General features: G+C 45.1%; 1 protein-coding gene across 1 annotated transcript in view; it reads left to right on the top strand.

Moving 5' to 3' along the window:
* The window catches only part of RNF213 (ring finger protein 213), a 394,954-nt gene that overhangs the window by 341,563 nt on the left and 33,728 nt on the right, over positions 1 to 19,663 (top strand). Inside the window, exons 55-58 of the mRNA XM_073568003.1 lie at positions 3,200 to 3,359; positions 3,511 to 3,685; positions 14,958 to 15,052; positions 17,383 to 17,640. Of these exons, the coding sequence (XP_073424104.1) occupies positions 3,200 to 3,359; positions 3,511 to 3,685; positions 14,958 to 15,052; positions 17,383 to 17,640 (688 nt within the window). The remainder of the gene's footprint in view (positions 1 to 3,199; positions 3,360 to 3,510; positions 3,686 to 14,957; positions 15,053 to 17,382; positions 17,641 to 19,663) is intronic.

The raw sequence follows: 19,663 nt of genomic DNA, 5'->3' as shown, positions 1-19,663 counted from the left end.
CGTGCCACTGACCGTCCTCTCTTGGAAGGTGGTCTTTCTAGTGGCAATTACGTCAATCAGATGAGTTTCGGAATTGGCGGCCCTGTCCTGCCGCCCTCCGTTCCTGAACTTTCATCAGGACAAGGCAGTTCTCAGGACGTCCCCGTCCTTCCTGCCCAAAGTCGTATCCTCTTTCCACCTCAATGAGGAAATTATTTTGCCTTCCTTTTGTCTGGCACCAGTCCATCGCATTGAGAAGGCCCTCCACACCCTGGATGTGGTTAGGGCTTTGAGACGGTACATCTCGCGGACGGCTCCCTTCCGCAAGTCAGATGCTCTATTCATACTTCCAGAGGGGCATAGGAAGGGTCTAGCTGCTTCAAAAGCAATGCTAGCCAGGTGGATTCGCTTGGCAATTCAGGAACCCTACCTTGTCAGGAACGCACCTGTCCCAGCAGGGATTAAGGTGCACTCTACCCGCTCAGTGTTGGGAGCCTCTTGGGCCATTCGGCACCAGGCCACAGCAGAACAGGTCTGCAAGGCTGCGACTTGGTCCAGTTTGCATACTTTTACAAAACATTACCAAATTCATTCTCAGGCCTGTGCGGATGCAGCACTAGTCAGACGCATCCTGCAATTGGCAGTACCACAGTGTTAAGCCAGTGGTAAATGGGGTATTAGCAGATGTATGTTCCCCACCCAGGGACTGCTTTAAGACGTCCCACTGTCTGTGTCCCCCAATGAGGCGTAGGAGAAATAGGGATTTTTGTGTACTCACCGTAAAATCCTTTTCTCCGAGCCAGTCATTGGGGGACACAGCACCCACCCTGTTTAGCCTATTGGCTCACTGTAGCATTGTTAGGTTTTGACATAGTTATGGTTATTGTTGACTGTTGATGCTCCTACTGCTTTTTTCACCGAACTGGAGAAGTCTCATCCAGCGAGAGGGTGTATACTGCAGGGGAGGAGTTAACGTTTTTTCTGATTTACTTAGTGTCCTCCTAGTGGCAAGCAGCATAACACCCACTGTCTGTGTCCCCCAATGATTGGCTCAGAAAAAAGGATTTTACGGTGACTACACCAAAATCCCTATTTTTATGCCAAATGCGATCTACAACTTATAGTTAGAAAAAAAAATGTTCAGACTGGCTATGAAGCCAAATACTAGGCTTACACTTTATTTTCACCAGCCACATGGACATATGCAGTAATAGACCGGCTCTGACTCTAATAACGTCGTCTCTGACCTCTTAGAAAACACTGTTCTGAAGTGCTCAGCTCTGGCATGAGTGAGTGCACAAGAGCAATGTATGGGCAAAATAGAAAGTCTATGAACTGGAACATTGCTCTGTGCATGCAGGAGCTGAGTGCTTCTGCCTCCTTGTATGAGCACTTCAGGGGGAGGCTTGGATCCCCAACTATCACTGATCTGCACAATATGTAGGAGCATACACCATATAAATAATACCTTGTGTTGTGGCGAGGTGCTATCAGCAGTACATACAGTGGGGCAAAAAAGTATTTAGTCAGTCAGCAATAGTGCAAGTTCCACCACTTAAAAAGATGAGGCGTCTGTAATTTACATCATAGGTAGACCTCAACTATGGGAGACAAACTGAGAAAAAAAAATCCAGAAAATCACATTGTCTGTTTTTTTTTCATTTTATTTGCATATTATGGTGGAAAATAAGTATTTGGTCAGAAACAAGCAATCAAGATTTCTGTCTCTCACAGACCTGTAACTTCTTCTTTAAGAGTCTCCTCTTTCCTCCACTCATTACCTGTAGTAATGGCACCTGTTTAAACTTGTTATCAGTATAAAAAGACACCTGTGCACACCCTCAAACAGTCTGACTCCAAACTCCACTATGGTGAAGACCAAAGAGCTGTCAAAGGACACCAGAAACAAAATTGTAGCCCTGCACCAGGCTGGGAAGACTGAATCTGCAATAGCCAACCAGCTTGGAGTGAAGAAATCAACTGTGGGAGCAATAATTAGAAAATGGAAGACATACAAGACCACTGATAATCTCCCTCGATCTGGTGCTCCATGCAAAATCCCACCCCGTGGGGTCAGAATGATCACAAGAATGGTGAGCAAAAATCCCAGAACCACGCGGGGGGACCTAGTGAATGAACTGCAGAGAGCTGGGACCAATGTAACAAGGCCTACCATAAGTAACACACTACGCCACCATGGACTCAGATCCTGCAGTGCCAGATGTGTCCCACTGCTTAAGCCTGTACATGTCCGGGCCCGTCTGAAGTTTGCTAGAGAGCATTTGGATGATCCAGAGGAGTTTTGGGAGAATGTCCTATGGTCTGATGAAACCAAACTGGAACTGTTTGGTAGAAACACAACTTGTCGTGTTTGGAGGAAAAAGAATACTGAGTTGCATCCATCAAACACCATACCTACTGTAAAGCATGGTGGTGGAAACATCATGCTTTGGGGCTGTTTCTCTGCAAAGGGGCCAGGACGACTGATCCGGGTACATGAAAGAATGAATGGGGCCATGTATCGTCAGATTTTGAGTGCAAACCTCCTTCCATCAGCAAGGGCATTGATGATGAAACGTGGCTGGGTCTTTCAACATGACAATGATCCAAAGCACACCGCCAGGGCAACGAAGGAGTGGCTTCGTAAGAAGCATTTCAAGGTCCTGGAGTGGCCTAGCCAGTCTCCAGATCTCAACCCTATAGAAAACCTTTGGAGGGAGTTGAAAGTCCGTGTTGCCAAGCGAAAAGCCAAAAACATCACTGCTCTAGAGGAGATCTGCATGGAGGAATGGGCCAACATACCAACAACAGTGTGTGGCAACCTTGTGAAGACTTACAGAAAACGTTTGACCTCTGTCATTGCCAACAAAGGATATATCACAAAGTATTGAGATGAAATTTTGTTTCTGACCAAATACTTATTTTCCACCATAATATGCAAATAAAATGAAAAAAAACAGACAATGTGATTTTCTGGATTTTTTTTTCTCAGTTTGTCTCCCATAGTTGAGGTCTACCTATGATGTAAATTACAGACGCCTCTCATCTTTTTAAGTGGTGGAACTTGCACTATTGCTGACTGACTGACTACTTTTTTGCCCCACTGTACCTGTCACATGAGAGATGTAGGGTGTGTATGTATATATATACGGTAGTCTGCACAACATGATGATAGTGATATATCTGGAGAAAAGTTTGTTATTTTTCTATTTATTAATAGGCAGACCGAGGATCGGACACAGACAGGACACGTCTTGGGACTTCCAGAACGACAAGGGACAATTCTAGCTCCTGACCGAGATCTGTCCACTCCTGCATTCATTGTACTGAGGCTGCTGACACATCTGTCAATGCTCCTGGGGTCAGAAGAGGAAGTACAGGTATATATCAGAAAGGCGCTAATCACAATGGTGAACCTTACGAGTTGTGGTGTCATCAGATGCACTGGGAAGTCTGTCTCTTACTTGTGATGGTAGCAGGCTCTGTTCCTCTGACCTTACAAGTCTCATCCACTGTTCTCTTCTCTATCAGGCTGTGACTCGCATCGTGAAGCCACAAGTTCCAGATGTTAGAAGTTTCCTTTTCCGTCACATAGAAAAAGATCTAGAATATCTGAGGAACACTCTTGGAAAAAGTGCAGATGACACCACAACCGTTGTACATCTTGTACTTGGTCAAATGCTGAATCCTGATCAGCGAGGACAATGTAAGTCAATATTTTGAAGTATTCTACTTCTTTTTAACCCCTTTCTGACATCTGTCGTACTATCCCGTCCTTGGGACGGGACATTTTAATAAAGTTAAAAAAAAAAAAGTGTAAAATTATTTATAAAAAAATCTCTAAATTTAAAAAAAAAATATTTCCTAATAAATTCATTTTTTGGAAATAAAAAAACAAAAAAAAAAACAATAAAAGTACACATATTTAGTATCGCCGCGTCCGTAAAGACCCGCCCTATAAAACTGTCCCATTAGTTAACCCCTTTAGCGAACCCCTTAAAAAATAAAAAACAAAGCAAAAAATAATGCTTTATTATACCGCAGAACAAAAAGTGCAATAACGCGCGATCAAAAAGACGGATATAACCATCGTACCGCTGAAAACGTAATCTTGTCCCGCAAAAAACGAGCCGCCAGACAGCGTCATCAGTGAAAAAATAAAGTTACAGCTCGCAGAATAAAGCGATGCAAAAATAATTATTTTTTATATAAAATTTTTATTGCATAAAAGTGCCAAAACATAAAAAACGACATAAATGAGGCATCGCTGTAATCGTACTGACCCGAAGAATAAAACCGCCTTATTAATTTTACTGCATGCGGAACGGTGTAAACACCCCCCCCAAAAGAAATTCATAAAACGCTGTTTTTTGTTCATTCTGCGTCCCAAAAATCAGAATAAAAAGCGATCAAAAAATGTCACGTGCCTGAAAATGGTACCAATAAAAACGTCAACTCGTCCCGCAAAAAATAAGACCTCACATGACTCGGTGGGTCAAAATATGGAAAAATTATAGCTCTCAAATTGTGGTGATGCAAAAACTATTTTTACAATAAAAAGCGTCTTGTAGCGTATGACAGCTGCCAAACATAAAAACCTGTTATAAATAGTAAATCAAACCCCCCTTTATCATCCCCTTAGTTAGGGAAAAATAATAAAATTAAAAAAATGTATTTATTTCCATTTTCCCATTAGGGTTAGGGGTGTGTTGAGGTTAGGGTTGGAGTTAGAATTAGGGGGTTTCCACTGTTTGGGCACATCAGGTGCTCTCCAAACACAAAATGGCGTCTGATCTCAATTCCAGCCAATTCTGCATTAAAAAAGTCAAATGGTGCTCCTTCCCTTCCAAGCGCTATGTGCCCAAACAGTGTTTTACCCCCACACATAGGGTATCAGCCTACTCAGGACAAATTGCAAAACAACTTTTGGGGTCTAATTTCTCCTGTTACCCTTAGGAAAATAAAAAATTGGGGGCAAAAACATCATTTTTGTGGAAAAAAAATATGATTTTCCCTTCACCCATTACAGCACACCTGAGAGAGGGATCCGCCCCGCCAAAACAGGAACCTACTGAAATATAAGGGGCGGCACCTCTCCCCCGCTTCAGTTGTGTTCCTGTCCTAGGAAGGGAATCCCAGACTGACAGCGGCGGTGCCTGTCATGGATGAAGAGACCCAGGGCCGTCCGGCGCGGGAAGAGCAGGTCACCTTACCTGCAGCGCCGGCCGTCGGTCTCCTGGAAGCGCAGTCCCCAGGGTCTCCTTGGGGCTCCGGGTTGGTGCGGCTGGCGGCCTCTATGATATGGGACGCTTCACCGTGCCTCCCTCCCCGAGCGCATCCCCCCGAGCGTCTAACACTCACGACACACAGCGTGGAGAGCCGGGGGCGGTTTCCGGCCACTGACGTCAGCGGCGCAGGGCATCCTGGGAGCGCGCCTGCTGACGTCAGAAGTGCGACGGCAAGATGGAGCCTGGTGCGACGCCGGACACATGGAGAAGACTAGCGCTCGGCCGGTGGTCGCAGGGGGAGGGGAAGAAAAAAAGGGGGAAACGCTCACCGGGCCGGACCTACTTAAAGGAGGAGGACGTCAGTGCGGCCAGGTAAACCATGGGGTCAGAGCAGAAGCGATCGCCGTCTCCACCATCTCTGCCTCCATCACAAACCTCCGCTCGCACAGGTCGAGGGACTCCTCGATGTCCAGAGAGCACAGGTCACGTGCTCCACCACAGCCTCCGAGTCCGGTACCCGACTTTATGGGTGGTGAGTGATCTCCGTGAATGTTAGTATGTTGTTAATAGGGTCCTTCTTGTATGTTAACGCCCTTAGGAAAAGGCCAAAAGCAGGGAGCAAGAGGAACAATAGGGATTGTGCCATATGTAGAAGCCCCCTAGCGAGAGATTGGCAGAAGGACCTTTGCGCTAACTGCATCCAGCGAACCATGGCGGAGGAGGCGCTGAGCTTTGCAACCAACCTCAGTTCGGTCATCAGGTCAGAGGTGGAAGGCACACTTAAAGTGTTAAAGAAAAAGAGTAGGAAAGATTCCCCTAGCTCTTTCTCAGACTCTTCCTCGACCGGATCACAGGCCGAACACCCATCTTCCTCCTCCTCGGATAGCGACACGGGTGGCAAGCTGTGTTTTCCAGTAGAGGATACGGATGCTCTCCTCAAGGCCATCAGAGTAGCAATGGGCCTACAGGAGGAACAAACGGCTGTCCCTGGAACATGTCATGTTCGGGGGTCTACAGGAAAGGAAGAAACATACCTTTCTAGTCAATGAGAAGGTCCAAGCACTCATTGAAAGAGAATGGAAGAAGCCTGAGAGATCAGGAGCACTAAAAGGAGGTACCCCTTTGAACATAAAGACACGGAGATATGGGATAAAGTCCCAAAGATTGATGCAGCGGTGTCCAGGTCATCCAAAAAATCGGCCCTGCCCCTGGAAGATTCAGGGGTGCTTAGAGACCCGTTAGATAAAAAAGCGGATTCCTACTTAAGACATACGTGGGAAGCAGCGGCAGGAGAACTAAAACCGGCAATAGCTGGCACCTGCACAGCACATTCCTTAATGATTTGGCTACAGCAGCTGGAAGACAAACTTGCTTCAAAGGTCTCGAGGGAAAAATTTTTGGCGGACATGTATCTTCTGCACGGAGCAGCAGCTTTCTTAGCCGACACTTCCGCCGATTCCATGAGTCTGACGGCTAGAGCAGCAGGGTTATTAAGCGCCGCAAGGCGCGCATTATGGCTTAAAGGTTGTCCAGGAGATCTACAGTCTAAAGCCAAGTTGTGCTATGTGATGGTCAATTTTTATTTGGCAAAAATCTGGATGACATCTTGGAAAAAGTAAGTGACAGAAAGAAGGGCTTTCCCAGGTTTCCAGTAGATCAAAGAAGGCGGTCCTTTCAGAGAGGAAAATTCAACAGGGGCTGTCCTCCGGGGGATTGGAGAAAATGGGAGGACAAAAGGAAGGAGTCCGGATTCATGTTCGGAGGAGTCACCTCATCCTCTAAAAAAAATCCCCACAATGACGCCGGCATCCCGGTAGGGGGGAGACTGATGCTTTTTTCCCAGGCCTGAGAAGGTATCTGTTCCAATGCCTGGAGCATAAACATCATAAGAGAAGGCCTCAAAATCCTGTTTTTTTCAGCGGCCGAGAGCATCATTTGTTGTGACCCCCGTCAGGAAGGGAATAGAAGAACAATTGGCCCTGGAGTCAGAAATCTTAAGTCGGCTAGACAAGCACGTTCTGTCCGAAGTCCCAAGCGGACAGGAGAGAACGGGTTTCTACTCACCCCTCTTCCTGATAAAAAAAACCGGACCAGTAATTCAGAACAATTATAAACCTCAAGAGGCCTCAATCAGTGGATAAAAAATCAGACCTTCAAAATGGAATAAGTAACTACGGCCATAAAACTACTACACCACAATTGTTTTATGGCCGGAGTCGATCTAAAGGATGCATACTATCACATCCCGATCCACCCAGGTTATCAAAGATACTTAAGGGTAGCTCTCTACATCCAGGGCAATCTCAGACATTTTCAGTTCAGAGCCCTTCCATTCGGCATATCCATAGCCCCGAGAGTGTTTACCAAAGTCGTAGTGGAGATCTCAGCCTTCCTCCGAATCCACAACACGATCATAATACCCTAGTTGGACGACTTCCTAATAATGGGCAACTCAGAAGACCATTACACAGAGCAGGTAGAAAGGGTAACGGACACCCTACAAAGACTGGGGTGGATGGTAAACATCAAAAAATCAAAGCTACAACCCCTAAAGAAGCAGATTTTTCTAGGGTTCATCCTGGACTCAGAACAACAAACTTGTTTGTTACCAGAGGACAAGATGGAAAAGGTGAGAAATATGACTTTGGTGGCCCTAGATCAACCTCACATGACTCTGAGAAGCGCGATGTCCTTGCTGGGCACTCTGACAGCGTGTATTCCAGCGGTCAGGTGGGCACAATTTCACACCCGACAGCTTCAGGCAGAAATTCTGTCAGCACAGAGGTCGCTGAGAGGGCGTTTAGAAGGAAGGCTGGAGCTTTCCTTAGCGGTCAAAAACTCTCTCAGATGGTGGTTAGACAAGACAAACCTGATGTCAGGGATGTTATGGCATATACCAGTGACCGACATAATTCTGACAGACGCGAGTTCCTCAGGGTGGGGGGCGCACCTAAGGGGTCAAGCGGCCCAGGGACCCTGGGGGCCTCAAGAGTAAAACGCATCCTCCAACTTGAGAGAACTACAGGCAGTAAACAAAGCCTTAAAAAACTTTATCCCCCGTCTGAAAGGCCGCAATGTACGGATCATGTCGGACAACAAAGTGACAGTGGCGTATATCAATCACCAGGGGGGAACAAGGTCACACTCCTTAATGAACGCGGCCAGCGAGATTTTTCAGAGCAGAGCGACATCTACTCTCCCTGACGGCACTACATATAAGTGGGGTAGAAAATGTAGAAGCCGACTTCCTGAGCCGCAATATGCTAAAGCAAGGAGAATGGACCCTAAATCAGTTAGTGTTTCAGAAGACAGCACAACTTTGGGGAGAATTGGTAGTAGACCTCTTTGCCAACGAAAGCAACAGACAGGTAGAGAGGTTTTGTTCATTAAACCCGAAAGAAAAACCATGGGCGGTGGACTCATTGCAAATTCCGTGGGATTTCAAACTAGGTCATGTGTTTCCTCCATTAGATCTGATCCCATCATTTGTGAGGAAAATAAGGGAAGATCAAGCCAGAGTGATCTTAATAGCCCTGTTCTGGCCAAAAAGTCCCTGGTTCTCGCTGCTGCAGATGATGTCCCTCTCGGATCCATGGGTACTACCAGAGATCCCAGACCTGCTAGCTCAGGGTCTAATATTCCACGAGCAAGTCAAGGGATTCCATATGATGGCGTGGAATTTTGAAAGGTCGCTTTTAAAGGATAGACTATTCTCTCCGGGGTTGGTGGCTACGCTGTTGAAAAGTAGAAAGCCAGTAACAACTAACATATATGGTAGAACATGGAAAGAGTTTCTACAGTTCCTGGGGAAGCCGTTAGACCAAAAGCCCCCCATTAAGGCCATTTTGGAATTCTTACAAGCAGGATTGTGTCCCACTGGGCGCACTATATAACTGCAACGTAGCGGCAAACAGATGGGTAGCTAGATTCATTAAATCCTGCCATAGGTCCAGACCTATCCCATTGCCAAGAATAGCCCCGTGGAATTTAAACCTGGTGTTAGAAGCCCTTACGAAAGAGCCATTTGAACCAATTCAACAACTGCCTGTAAAATATCTTACCCTAAAGACCATTATTTTAGTGGCCCTTACGTCGGCCCGTAGAGTAAGTGACTTGCAGGCCCTCTCAGTGAATCCACCTTATACCCAGGTGTACCAGGACAGGGTCGTCTTAAAAACAGACCCCGCTTATCTACCGAAAGTAGTATCTGATTTCCACCGCAGCCAGGATGTTAAAAGGGCCCTGCTAGAATATATATCAGTGACTAGCCAGTGGAGGAGATCCCAGTCCCTATTTGTAGCCTTCCAGGGTGCCAGAAAGGGCTATGGAGTATCAAAAGGGACTATTGCCAGATGGATTAGGGAGGCCATTAATATAGCCTACTCAGCTAGTGGTGTTCCGATTCCTGACTGCATCAAGGCTCATTCCACCAGAGCCGTGGCGACGTCCTGGGCTGAAAAGGCAGAGGTATCAATTGAGCAAATTTGTAAGGCCGCTACCTGGGCCTCACCATCAACCTTCTTTAAAGGGAATCTGTCACCCTTTTTTTGCCCTATTAGCTGCTGGCATAGACATCGGGGGCTTATCTACAGCATTCTGTAATGCTGTAGATAAGCCCCTGATGTAACCTGATAGAGAAGAAAAACACGTTATGTTATACTCACCAAGGTGGGCGATCCGGTCCAATGGGTGTTGCGGTCCGGTACGGCGCCTCGATTCTTCTTGCGATGACATCCCCTTCTCCCCGTCCTGAAATGGCTCCGGCGCACTGCTCTGCCTTGTTATGGGCAGAGCAGAATTCTGCAGTGCGCAGGCGCCAGACCTCTCCCGATGCCTGCGCACTGCAGGACTCTGCTCTGCCCTCAACAGGGCAGAGCAGTGCGCTTGCGCCGGAGCCATTACAGGACGGGAGAAGGGGACGTCATCGCATGAAGAAGGGAGTCGCCGGACGGGACGGCGAGACCCATCGGACCGGACCGCCCACCTCGGTGAGTATAATATAACGTGTTTTTCTTCTCTTTCAGGTTACATCGGAGGCTTATCTACAGCATTACAGAATGCTGTAGATAAGCCCCCAATGTCTATGCCGGCAGCTGAAAGGCCAAAAAAAGGGTGACAGATTCCCTTTAAACACTATAGATTAAACCTATCCTCCTCTGCTGACTTAACATTGGGTAGAAGGGTGCTGCAAGTGGTGGTCCCTCTCTAAGGTGTTTTGAAGTCTCCAAAAATCTCTCAGGTGTGCTGTCATGGGTGAAGGGAAAACCACCATGGTTACTTACCGGTAGCCAGTTTTTCCAGAACCCATGACGGCACCCGTATATTTCCCCCCCTTTTCACCGTATGGGTGTGCACGTTAGTAGGGTGTATTTGTGTGATGTGGTGTTGGATAAACATGTAACTAACCGGGAAGTCCTCTCATGCTCTGTAACCAACTGAAGCGGGGGAGAGGTGCCGCCCTTTATATTTCAGTAGGTTCCTATCCTGGCGGGGCAGATCCCTCTCTCAGGTGTGCTGTCATGGGTTCCGGAAAAACCGGCTACCGGTAAGTAACCATGGTGTTTTTTTTATTTTCACGCCCGAGCATTATAAACTTCTGTGAAGCACTTGAAGGGGGGGTTCAAAGTGCTCACCACACATCTAGAAAAGTTCCGTGGGGGGTCTAGTTTCCAAAATGGGGTCACTTGTGGAGAGTTTCAACAGTTTAGGCACATCAGAGGCTCTCCAAACGCGACATGACACCCGCAGACCATTCCATCAAAGTCTGCATTCCAAAACGTCACTACTTCCCTTCCGAGACCCGACGTGTGCCCATACAGTAGTTTTCTCCCACATATGGGGTATCAGCATACTCAGGACAAATTGGACAACAACTTTTGGAGTCCAATTTCTCCTGTTACCCTTGGGAAAATAAAAAAACTCGGGACTAAATGATCATGTTTTGGAAAAAATATGATTTTTTTTATTTTCATGCCCAGGCGTTATAAACTTCTGTGAAGCCCTGGGAGGTTCAAAGTTCTCACCACACATCTAGATAAGTTCCTTGGGGGGTCTAGTTTCCAAATTGCTGTCATTTATGGGGGGTTTCTACTGTTTTGGCACATCAGGGGATTTCCAGACGCGACATGGCGTCCGATCTCAATTCCAGCCATAAAAGTCAAATGGCGCTGCTTCCCTTCTGAGCTCTGCCATGCACCCAAATAGTGGTTTACCACCACATATGGGGTATCAGCGTACTCAGGACAAATTGAACAACAACAACTTTTGCGGTCCTGTTACCCTTGGAAAAATAAAAATTGAGGATGAAAAGATCATTTTTTGTGGAAAAAATATGATTTTTTAATTGTACGGCTGTACGGCTGTACGTTATAAACTTCTGTGAAGCCCTTGGGGGTTCAAAGTTCTCATCACACATCTAGATAAGTTCCTTAGGGGGTCTAGTTTCCAAAATGGTGTCATTTGTGGGGGGTTTCTACTGTTTAGGTACATCAGGGGCTTTCCAAACGCGACATGGCGCCCGATCTCAATTCCAGCCAATTTTGCATTGAAAAAGTCAAACTGCGCTCCTTCCCTTCTGAGCTCTGCCATGCGCAGAAACAGTGGTTCCCCCCCCACATATCAGGTATCATCGTACTCAGGAGAAATTGCACAATAACTTTTGCAGTCCAATTTCTCCTGTTACCCTTGGTAAAATAAAAAAAATTGGACCTGAATTAATTTTTTTGTGAAAAAAGTTAAATGTTCATTTTTTTTTTTTTTAAAACATTCAAAAAATTCCTGTGAAGCACCTGAAGGGTTAATAAACTTCTTGAATGTGGTTTTGAGCACCTTGAGGTGTGCAGTTTTTAGAATGGTGTCACTTTTGGGTATTTTCTGTCATATAGACCCTTCAAAGTGACTTTAAGGCTAAGTGCACACGTACCGGAATTCTCGCGGAAATTACCGCGAGAATTCCGGAATTCCAGTCCGCGGGAAAATCGCATTTTAAATTCCCGCGATTTTCCCGCGGAAAAACTAGCATTTTGCAAGCGTAATTAGCTTGCAAAATGCTAGCGTTCTCCAAGCGATCTGTAGCATCGCTTGGAGAACTGATTGACAGGTTGGTCACACTCGTCAAACATAGTGTTTGACGAGTGTGACCAACTTTTTACTACTGAGGCTGCCTATGCAGCATCAGTAGTAAAATATAGAATGTAAAAAAAAAATAAAAAACGGTGTTATTCTCACCCTCCGACGTCCCGCGCATCCGTTCCCAGTAATCCTTTGCGAAAATGCCCGCGATGACGTCAGTTCTCGCGGGATCGCGACGTCTCGCGGTAATTCGCGATGACGTCGCGCGAATGACCGCGAGACTTCGCGATCCCGCGAGAACGGACATCATCGCAAGCATTTTCGCAAAGGACTACTGGGACCGGAGCGTGAAGAGAAGCGGGAAGACTGCGCGACGTCGGAGGGTGAGAATAACAATATTTTTTATTTTAAATTCTATTTTTTTACAGGGATATGGTACCCAAAGCCCGGAGGACAGTCTTCTCTCCTCCGGACCATGGGTACCATCCGCAATTGTTCTGCTTACTTTCCGCATGGTGTGCACAGCCACATGCGGGAAATAAGCGGAACAATGCATTCCTATGGGTGCGTGATCGCCGCGATTCCGCAAATTAATGAGCATGCTGCGGTTTTTACCGCGAAGCGATTCCGCCGCGGTAAAAACCGCAGCATTAGCACAGCATTGCGGAATCCCATAGGAATGCATGGGATGCTTATTTTTCACGTTTTCGCGGCAAAATCGCGCGGTTAAAACCGCCACGGAAACGCGAAAAAAATGCAACGTGTGAACTCAGCCTAAATGTTATGTGGTCCGTAAAAATAAAATGGTGTTGTAAAAATGAGAAATCGCTGGTCAACTTTTAGCCCTTATAACTTCCTAACAAAAAAAAATGTTGGTTCCAAAATTGTGCTGATGTAAAGTAAACATATGTGAAATGTTACTTTTTTTGTGTGCCATATCTCTGTGATTTAAGGGCATAAAAATTCAAAGTTGGAAAATTGCGAAATTTTCGCCAAATTTCCGTTTTTTTCACAAATAAACGGAAGTTATTTGAATGAAATTTTACCACTAACATGAAGTACAATATGTCACGAGAAAACAGTGTCAGAATCACCGGGATCCATGGAAGCGTTCCAGAGTTATTACCTCATAAAGGGACAGTGGTCAGAATTGTAAAAAGTGGCCCGGTCATGAACGTGCAAACCACCCTTGGGGGTTAAGGGGTTAAAGTGAACAGATCACATAAAGAGAAGCAAGGATGGTATGAATCAGAGACCGGCTTCTGCATTACAGACATGTATATAGGACCCCAAAACCCTGCAACCTTTCAGAAAAGAAACCTAGTAGAAAGCTCAGCTGGGGACGAGATGTGTTGTGAATTCGCTTTCTGGCCTACCTCTGGTTACTAGTGAAGGTAGTGGAGCTGGTTATATTGACAGAGGGGTCACGAGTTCTCTTCCCGGGCTCCCTCTGGTGGTTACTGGAGGTAATGGAGCTGATCTAATTAACAGAGGCCTGCCACCTGATGATGAGGAGGATGACTGGAGATCTGGAGTTTCTGACTGGATTTAAGACAGCAGACTCCCTCTATCCCTGCTGGTGATTTTTTCCTGCCTCCTGATCTTAGTTTCCAGCTCAGTCCTTGCATGCTCAGCTAAGTGTTCTTTTGCTATTGTTCACATTTGATCTGGTTTTGTCTATTTCAGTTTTGTGTGTTCAGCCAGCTCCGGCTGGGGCTGTGCTGAATTTCTACCCTTATGTTACTGCTTGTGCCAGTTTGTTTTTGTCCCTTATTAGATTGGCCTCTTTTTGCTCTGCTTTCAGAATATACCAGAGTGCTGATATAGTGGGCGAAGTCTAGTGACTTCAGTATTTTTCTATCAGACGTGTTGGGCATTTTTTGCAGGGTTTTTGGGGTAATTGCAGACAGTGTCTTTCCTTTCCTTTCCTGTCTAGTTAGTGTGGGCCCCATCGTTTGCTCAGTCTATTTTCCTATCTGCGTTTCTGTTTTCATCTTGTCTCACCGACAATATATGTTTGGGGGCTGTCTATTCCTTTGGGGTCTGCTCTGGGGCAGTTTAGATTTCCCCTTTCTTTAGGCTTATTTAGTTCCCCGGCTGTGTCGAAGCGTCTAGGATCATCGTAGGCACGCTCCTCGGCTACTGCTAGTTGTGTGGATAGGATCAGGGGGTCTGCAATCCGCTTAGTTACCAACCTCTCTGGTTTTCTGTGGCTTAGCTTGGTCTTGCTTTCCTCCTCAATGACCCAATCATAACAGAGATGCCTAGGATGACTAGTCAAAGATGTCTGTCCCCCCTGGCTTCTCTCCGCTCGCTCCTCTAGACTGACAGGTCCTTTTCTATTGGGAGAGACCTATCTTTGCAGCTGAGCGGGTGGGGAGGAGCCAGTGGGGACACATCTTTTGGATTAGTCATTCCCTTCATCTTTTCCCCGAATTGAGATTTCAACTATTGTTTTCTTTGAAAAGTCACTGAATTTTAGAATAAAACCAAGAGTCTGTAATGCAGGAGCATCTGATTCATTCTGCCTCTGGTTCAGGCAGTATGATGTAACCGGTTCCCTTTAACTGAAAAAATAGATTGTAAAATATATGGCTTTATTTACTTCTTGCCCCGTGATTTCCTGCGTTTTACCCTAATGATAAATCATCATCAATATCTTTTACTTGCCTCCCTCAGGGCCTGTGCACTTTGATGATTCTTGGTCTACAAAAGAGTCGAGAAACGGCTGGGAGAAACACTTGGCCTCTGCTGTCATCGCTCCCGTGATGCGGGTAAACCTCTACGGCCTATATTTATCATTTGCACTTTTTCTCTTTCATTTTTCAGTGGTGGATTTTGCACCAAATCCATTATATTGGCGCACAATGTTTGATGAATTTGGTCCAAATGCAAAGATTTTTTTCCCCTCTTTTGTGCCTTTTAAGGTGAATACACTTGCAGTAAGCTTTAAAGGGAATGTTGTGATTTTTATTTTTGTATTAATAATTAATGATTATATAATCAGTTATTTTTAATACAAAATTAAATGTACCGATTTAACATTTTTTTATTTGTTCAATTTTTTTGTGCAGTCATTGGGGGCTGTAATTTTTATTTGCTGGTACATGTCACACAGATATGCGAGCCCCTGTGGTCAGTGTCTGACCCATCTCCAATGCTGTGGCTTCCTAAGCTGTGAACTGGGCACACACCACAGCTATCCACTTCACAAACATTTTGTTGTAGTCCACAGCTGTGGTGAGAGAAGGAGATCTGGGATGTGATTGGTGAGCAGAGCATCGGTGCCACTAGTGAGCGGTGGTTGGCAGCCTGACATTGTACTAGAAGTCATTGCCACAGGGCTGCTCTGAGCGGTGAGAACAATACTTTGTGGCATTTGCGCAGTAATGTTTTTCTTCTGGCGACTCGACCATGCAGCCCATTTTTCTTCAAGTGCCTCCTTATTGTGCGTCTTGAAACAGCCACACCGCTAGTTTTCAGAGAGTCCAGTATTTCAGCTGATGTTGTTTGTGGGTTTTTCTTTGCATCCCGAACAATTTTCCTGGCGTTTATCACAGGTCACAGGTAAGGATGTTACCTTTAGTAGCCGTTCAAACCCTTTTGTGTCATCTTGTGTGCATGTTATCAGGCCAAAATCACCAGGGGGTGTGAATTTTTGATCAGGGTCATTTGGATGTTTTGGGTTGTCATTATGATTTAAAAAGAGAAAACACAGTAGTTTGACAATAAATGGCTTCACCCAACCACTAACCATGAGTTGAGAAAAAGTTTTGGTGATATCATTCATATTCTCTGAAAAAAGACCAAGAAAGCAAAAATTCTGCTGGGGTATGTAAACTATTGAGCACAGCTGTATCTATTCCCCATCATGTGTGATACAGCTCGCAGAGCTGCATATCTAATCCCTGCGTGTGATGCACATTCCATGTAACTAACCCCAGCGTGTTGTACACTACACGTATCTAACCTCAGCGTGTTGTACGCTCCGCGTATCTAACCCCAGCATGTGGTACGCTCCACATATCTAACCCCAGCGCATGATACACTTTGTATCTAAACTGCGTATTTAACCCCTAAGCAATAAGGTCTTAAAGGGGTTGTGTCATGATTAGTCATTGGTAGCTCACTAATCTGCAGCCTCCAGGACTCCTGGTTCCCTGGGGGGGGGGGGTGGAGGAGGGAGAGAGAGAGTTTTTCTGCCGGCAGAACGGAATTTGGGGTTACATTTCTGGCAAGGAAATTCAAAAGCGGATCCGTTGCCGGATTCCGTCAAAAAATGGTTGGCAACGGATCCGCCACCCATAGGCGACCATTATAAAGAATGGCGCATAGTGGCGGATCTGTTGCTATCCGCTATTTTGACGCAGACAAAAAACGTTTCATTGTCCGTCCACTGAAGTCAGTGGACGCCAAAATTTTGGCGGATCCGTCAAAAAACTGATCCAACGGATGGCCATCCGTCAAAATCCGCCGCTAATGCAAGTCAATGGGAAAAAAAACGGATCCGCCAAAAAAAAATGGCGGATCTCTTTTTTATGTAAAACGGCGGATTTTGACTGATGGCAACAAACGGAAATGTGAAACAGACCTTATCAGTCTCCACGCTGTTGTTTGCTTGTAATGATTGTTTTAGCAACAGGAGCCTATCATTGCTTGGACTAAAGCAGCATTGCTTGGTAGTCTGACTCCTCCCCCTCCTGTGATAAGCACCTCACTGTCTATAGACATTGTTTATACTGCGCCTGGTATGGGTGGGGCTATCTTTCTCAACTCTGCTGCATTGCTAAATTTAAAAGCTTGGATTGTGTGAGAGCGGCTGCACCCAGTAATCTAAGTGGTGCATCGTTGGATTCAGGGTCTCTTTCCCTACATTACGCTGCTCTCAAATGAGTTAGCATAAACCTGCTGACAGATTCCCTTTAAAATAAAAGTTATAAAGGGCTTGTCTAAAAGGTCACCTCTTATGTAAAAGTGAACACAAATTTATATATTTTTTAAATGTTGCCATGTCATAAATAGTGGAAATAATGATTATGCTCCTGTAATTCTGTACCTATCGGGCTACTATTACGTGATATCCAATTGTTTTCTGTACACGCAGAGTCTGGATGAGGATCTTGTATCTGTGAACGATTACATCAGCAAAGATGAGAGGATAAGCGCAAACCCCATAGTGAGGATCGTGTACGGTGACCCGCTGAAAAGCGGAGAAAAACTGGAATTGCCAGAGAACAGTCACATACATTGTTCCAAAATCTGGAGCTGTAGAGAAAGGATCTCCATAGAATATGTAATGCACATCGTTCAGCAGAAAAATGGGAAGGGTGATCTGCCGCTGTTATGGAAGTTCTTGGAGAACGTAAGTCCATGTTGTTGCGACAGACAAGTCGTAAGCCTGCTTGTTTGTTCTAAGTGGATTTCTGTTTCATAATGAACCTAAGTACTAATATTGGGACCATGTTTAGCTTTATATACAGTTAGGTCCATATATATTTGGACAGAGACAACATTTTTCTAATTTTGGTTCTTCACACTACCACAATTAATTTTAAACAAATAAATTCAGATGCAGTTGAAGTTCAGACTTTCAGCTTTCATTTGAGGGTATCCACATTAAAATTGGATGAAGGGTTTAGGAGTTTCAGCTCCTTAACATGTGCCACCCTGTTTTTAAAGGGACCAAAAGTAATTGGACAGATTAAATAATTGTAAATAAAATGTTCATTTCTAGTACTTGGTTGAAAACCCTTTGTTGGCAATGACTGCCTGAAGTCTTGAACTCATGGACATCACCAGACGCCGTGTTTCCTCCTTTTTGATGATCTGCCAGGCCTTCACTGCGGTGGTTTTCAGTTGCTGTTTGTTTGTGGGCCTTTCTGTCTGAAGTTTAGTCTTTAACAAGTGGAATGCATGCTCAATTGGGTTGAGATCAGGTGACTGACTTGGCCATTCAAGAATATTCCACTTCTTTGCTTTAATAAACTCCTGGGCTGCTTTGGCTTTATGTTTTGGGTCATTGTCCATCTGTAGTATGAAACGACGACCAATTAGTTTGGCTGCATTTGGCTGGATCTGAGCACACAGTATGGCTCTGAATACCTCAGAATTCATTCGGCTGCTTCTGTCCTGTGTCACATCATCAATAAACACTAGTGACCCAGTGCCACTGGCAGCCATGCATGCCCAAGCCATCACACTGCCTCCGCTGTGTTTTACAGATGATGTGGTATGCTTTGGATCATGAGCTGTACCACGCCTTCGCCATACTTTTCTCTTTCCATCATTCTGGTAGAGGTTGATCTTGGTTTCTTCTGTCCAAAGAATGTTCTTCCAGAACTGTGCTGGCTTTTTTTAGATGTTTTTTAGCAAAGTCCAGTCTAGCCTTTTTATTCTTGATGCTTATGAGTGGCTTGCACCGTGCAGTGAACCCTCTGTATTTACTTTCATGCAGTCTTCTCTTTATGGTAGATTTGGATATTGATACGCCTACCTCCTGGAGAGTGTTGTTCACTTGGTTGGCTGTTGTGAAGGGGTTTCTCTTCACCATGGAGATTATTCTGCGGTCATCCACGACTGTGGTCTTCCGTGGGCGCCCAGGTCTTTTTGCATTGATGAGTTCACCAGTGCTTTCTTTCTTTCTCAGGATGTACCAAACTGTAGATTTTGCCACTCCTAATGTTGTAGCAATTTCTCGGATGGGTTTTTTTCTGTTTTTGCAGATTAAGGTTGGCTTGTTTCACCTGCATGGAGAGCTCCTTTGACCGCATGTTTCCTTCACAGCAAAACCTTCCAAATGCAAGCACCACACCTCAAATCAACTCCAGGCCTTTTATCTGCTTAATTGAGAATGACATAACGAAGGGATTGCCCTCACCTGTCCATGAAATAGCCTTGTAGTCAAGTGTCCAATTACTTTTGGTCCCTTTAAAAACAGGGTGGCACATGTTAAGGAGCTGAAACTCCTAAACCCTTCATCCAATTTTAATGTGGATACCCTCAAATGAAAGCTGAAAGTCTGAACTTCAACTGCATCTGAATTGTTTTGTTGAAAATTCCATGTGGTAATGTCTAGAACCAAAATTAGAAAAATGTTGTGTCTGTCCAAATATATATGGACCAATTGTATTTATAGGTATTACTGATGGTCACAGTTAGGGCTTGAACACATGAGTCTGCAACAGCGTAAAAAAAATTGGTAATGCAAAGGGTGAAATCGGAGGTTAATTTGCAGTGGAATTTGCAACAAACTTCACACAATTTTCGCAACAGATGCGTACCGTGCAGACAAACCCTTCCAATCACTGGTATAAAGTATCATGGGAAAACCTAGTCTAGCTTCTATTAAAGTTGTGCTAAATGGTTTTCCAGCTTTATGATATTGA

This window comes from Dendrobates tinctorius, unplaced genomic scaffold (assembly GCF_039654945.1).
Source record: "Dendrobates tinctorius isolate UK_male_01 unplaced genomic scaffold, ASM3965494v1 ptg000020l, whole genome shotgun sequence".
NCBI classification, from domain to species: Eukaryota; Metazoa; Chordata; class Amphibia; order Anura; family Dendrobatidae; genus Dendrobates; species Dendrobates tinctorius.
Note: the sequence above shows the minus strand (reverse complement) of the source record. Positions and strands in the feature narration are given on the sequence as shown.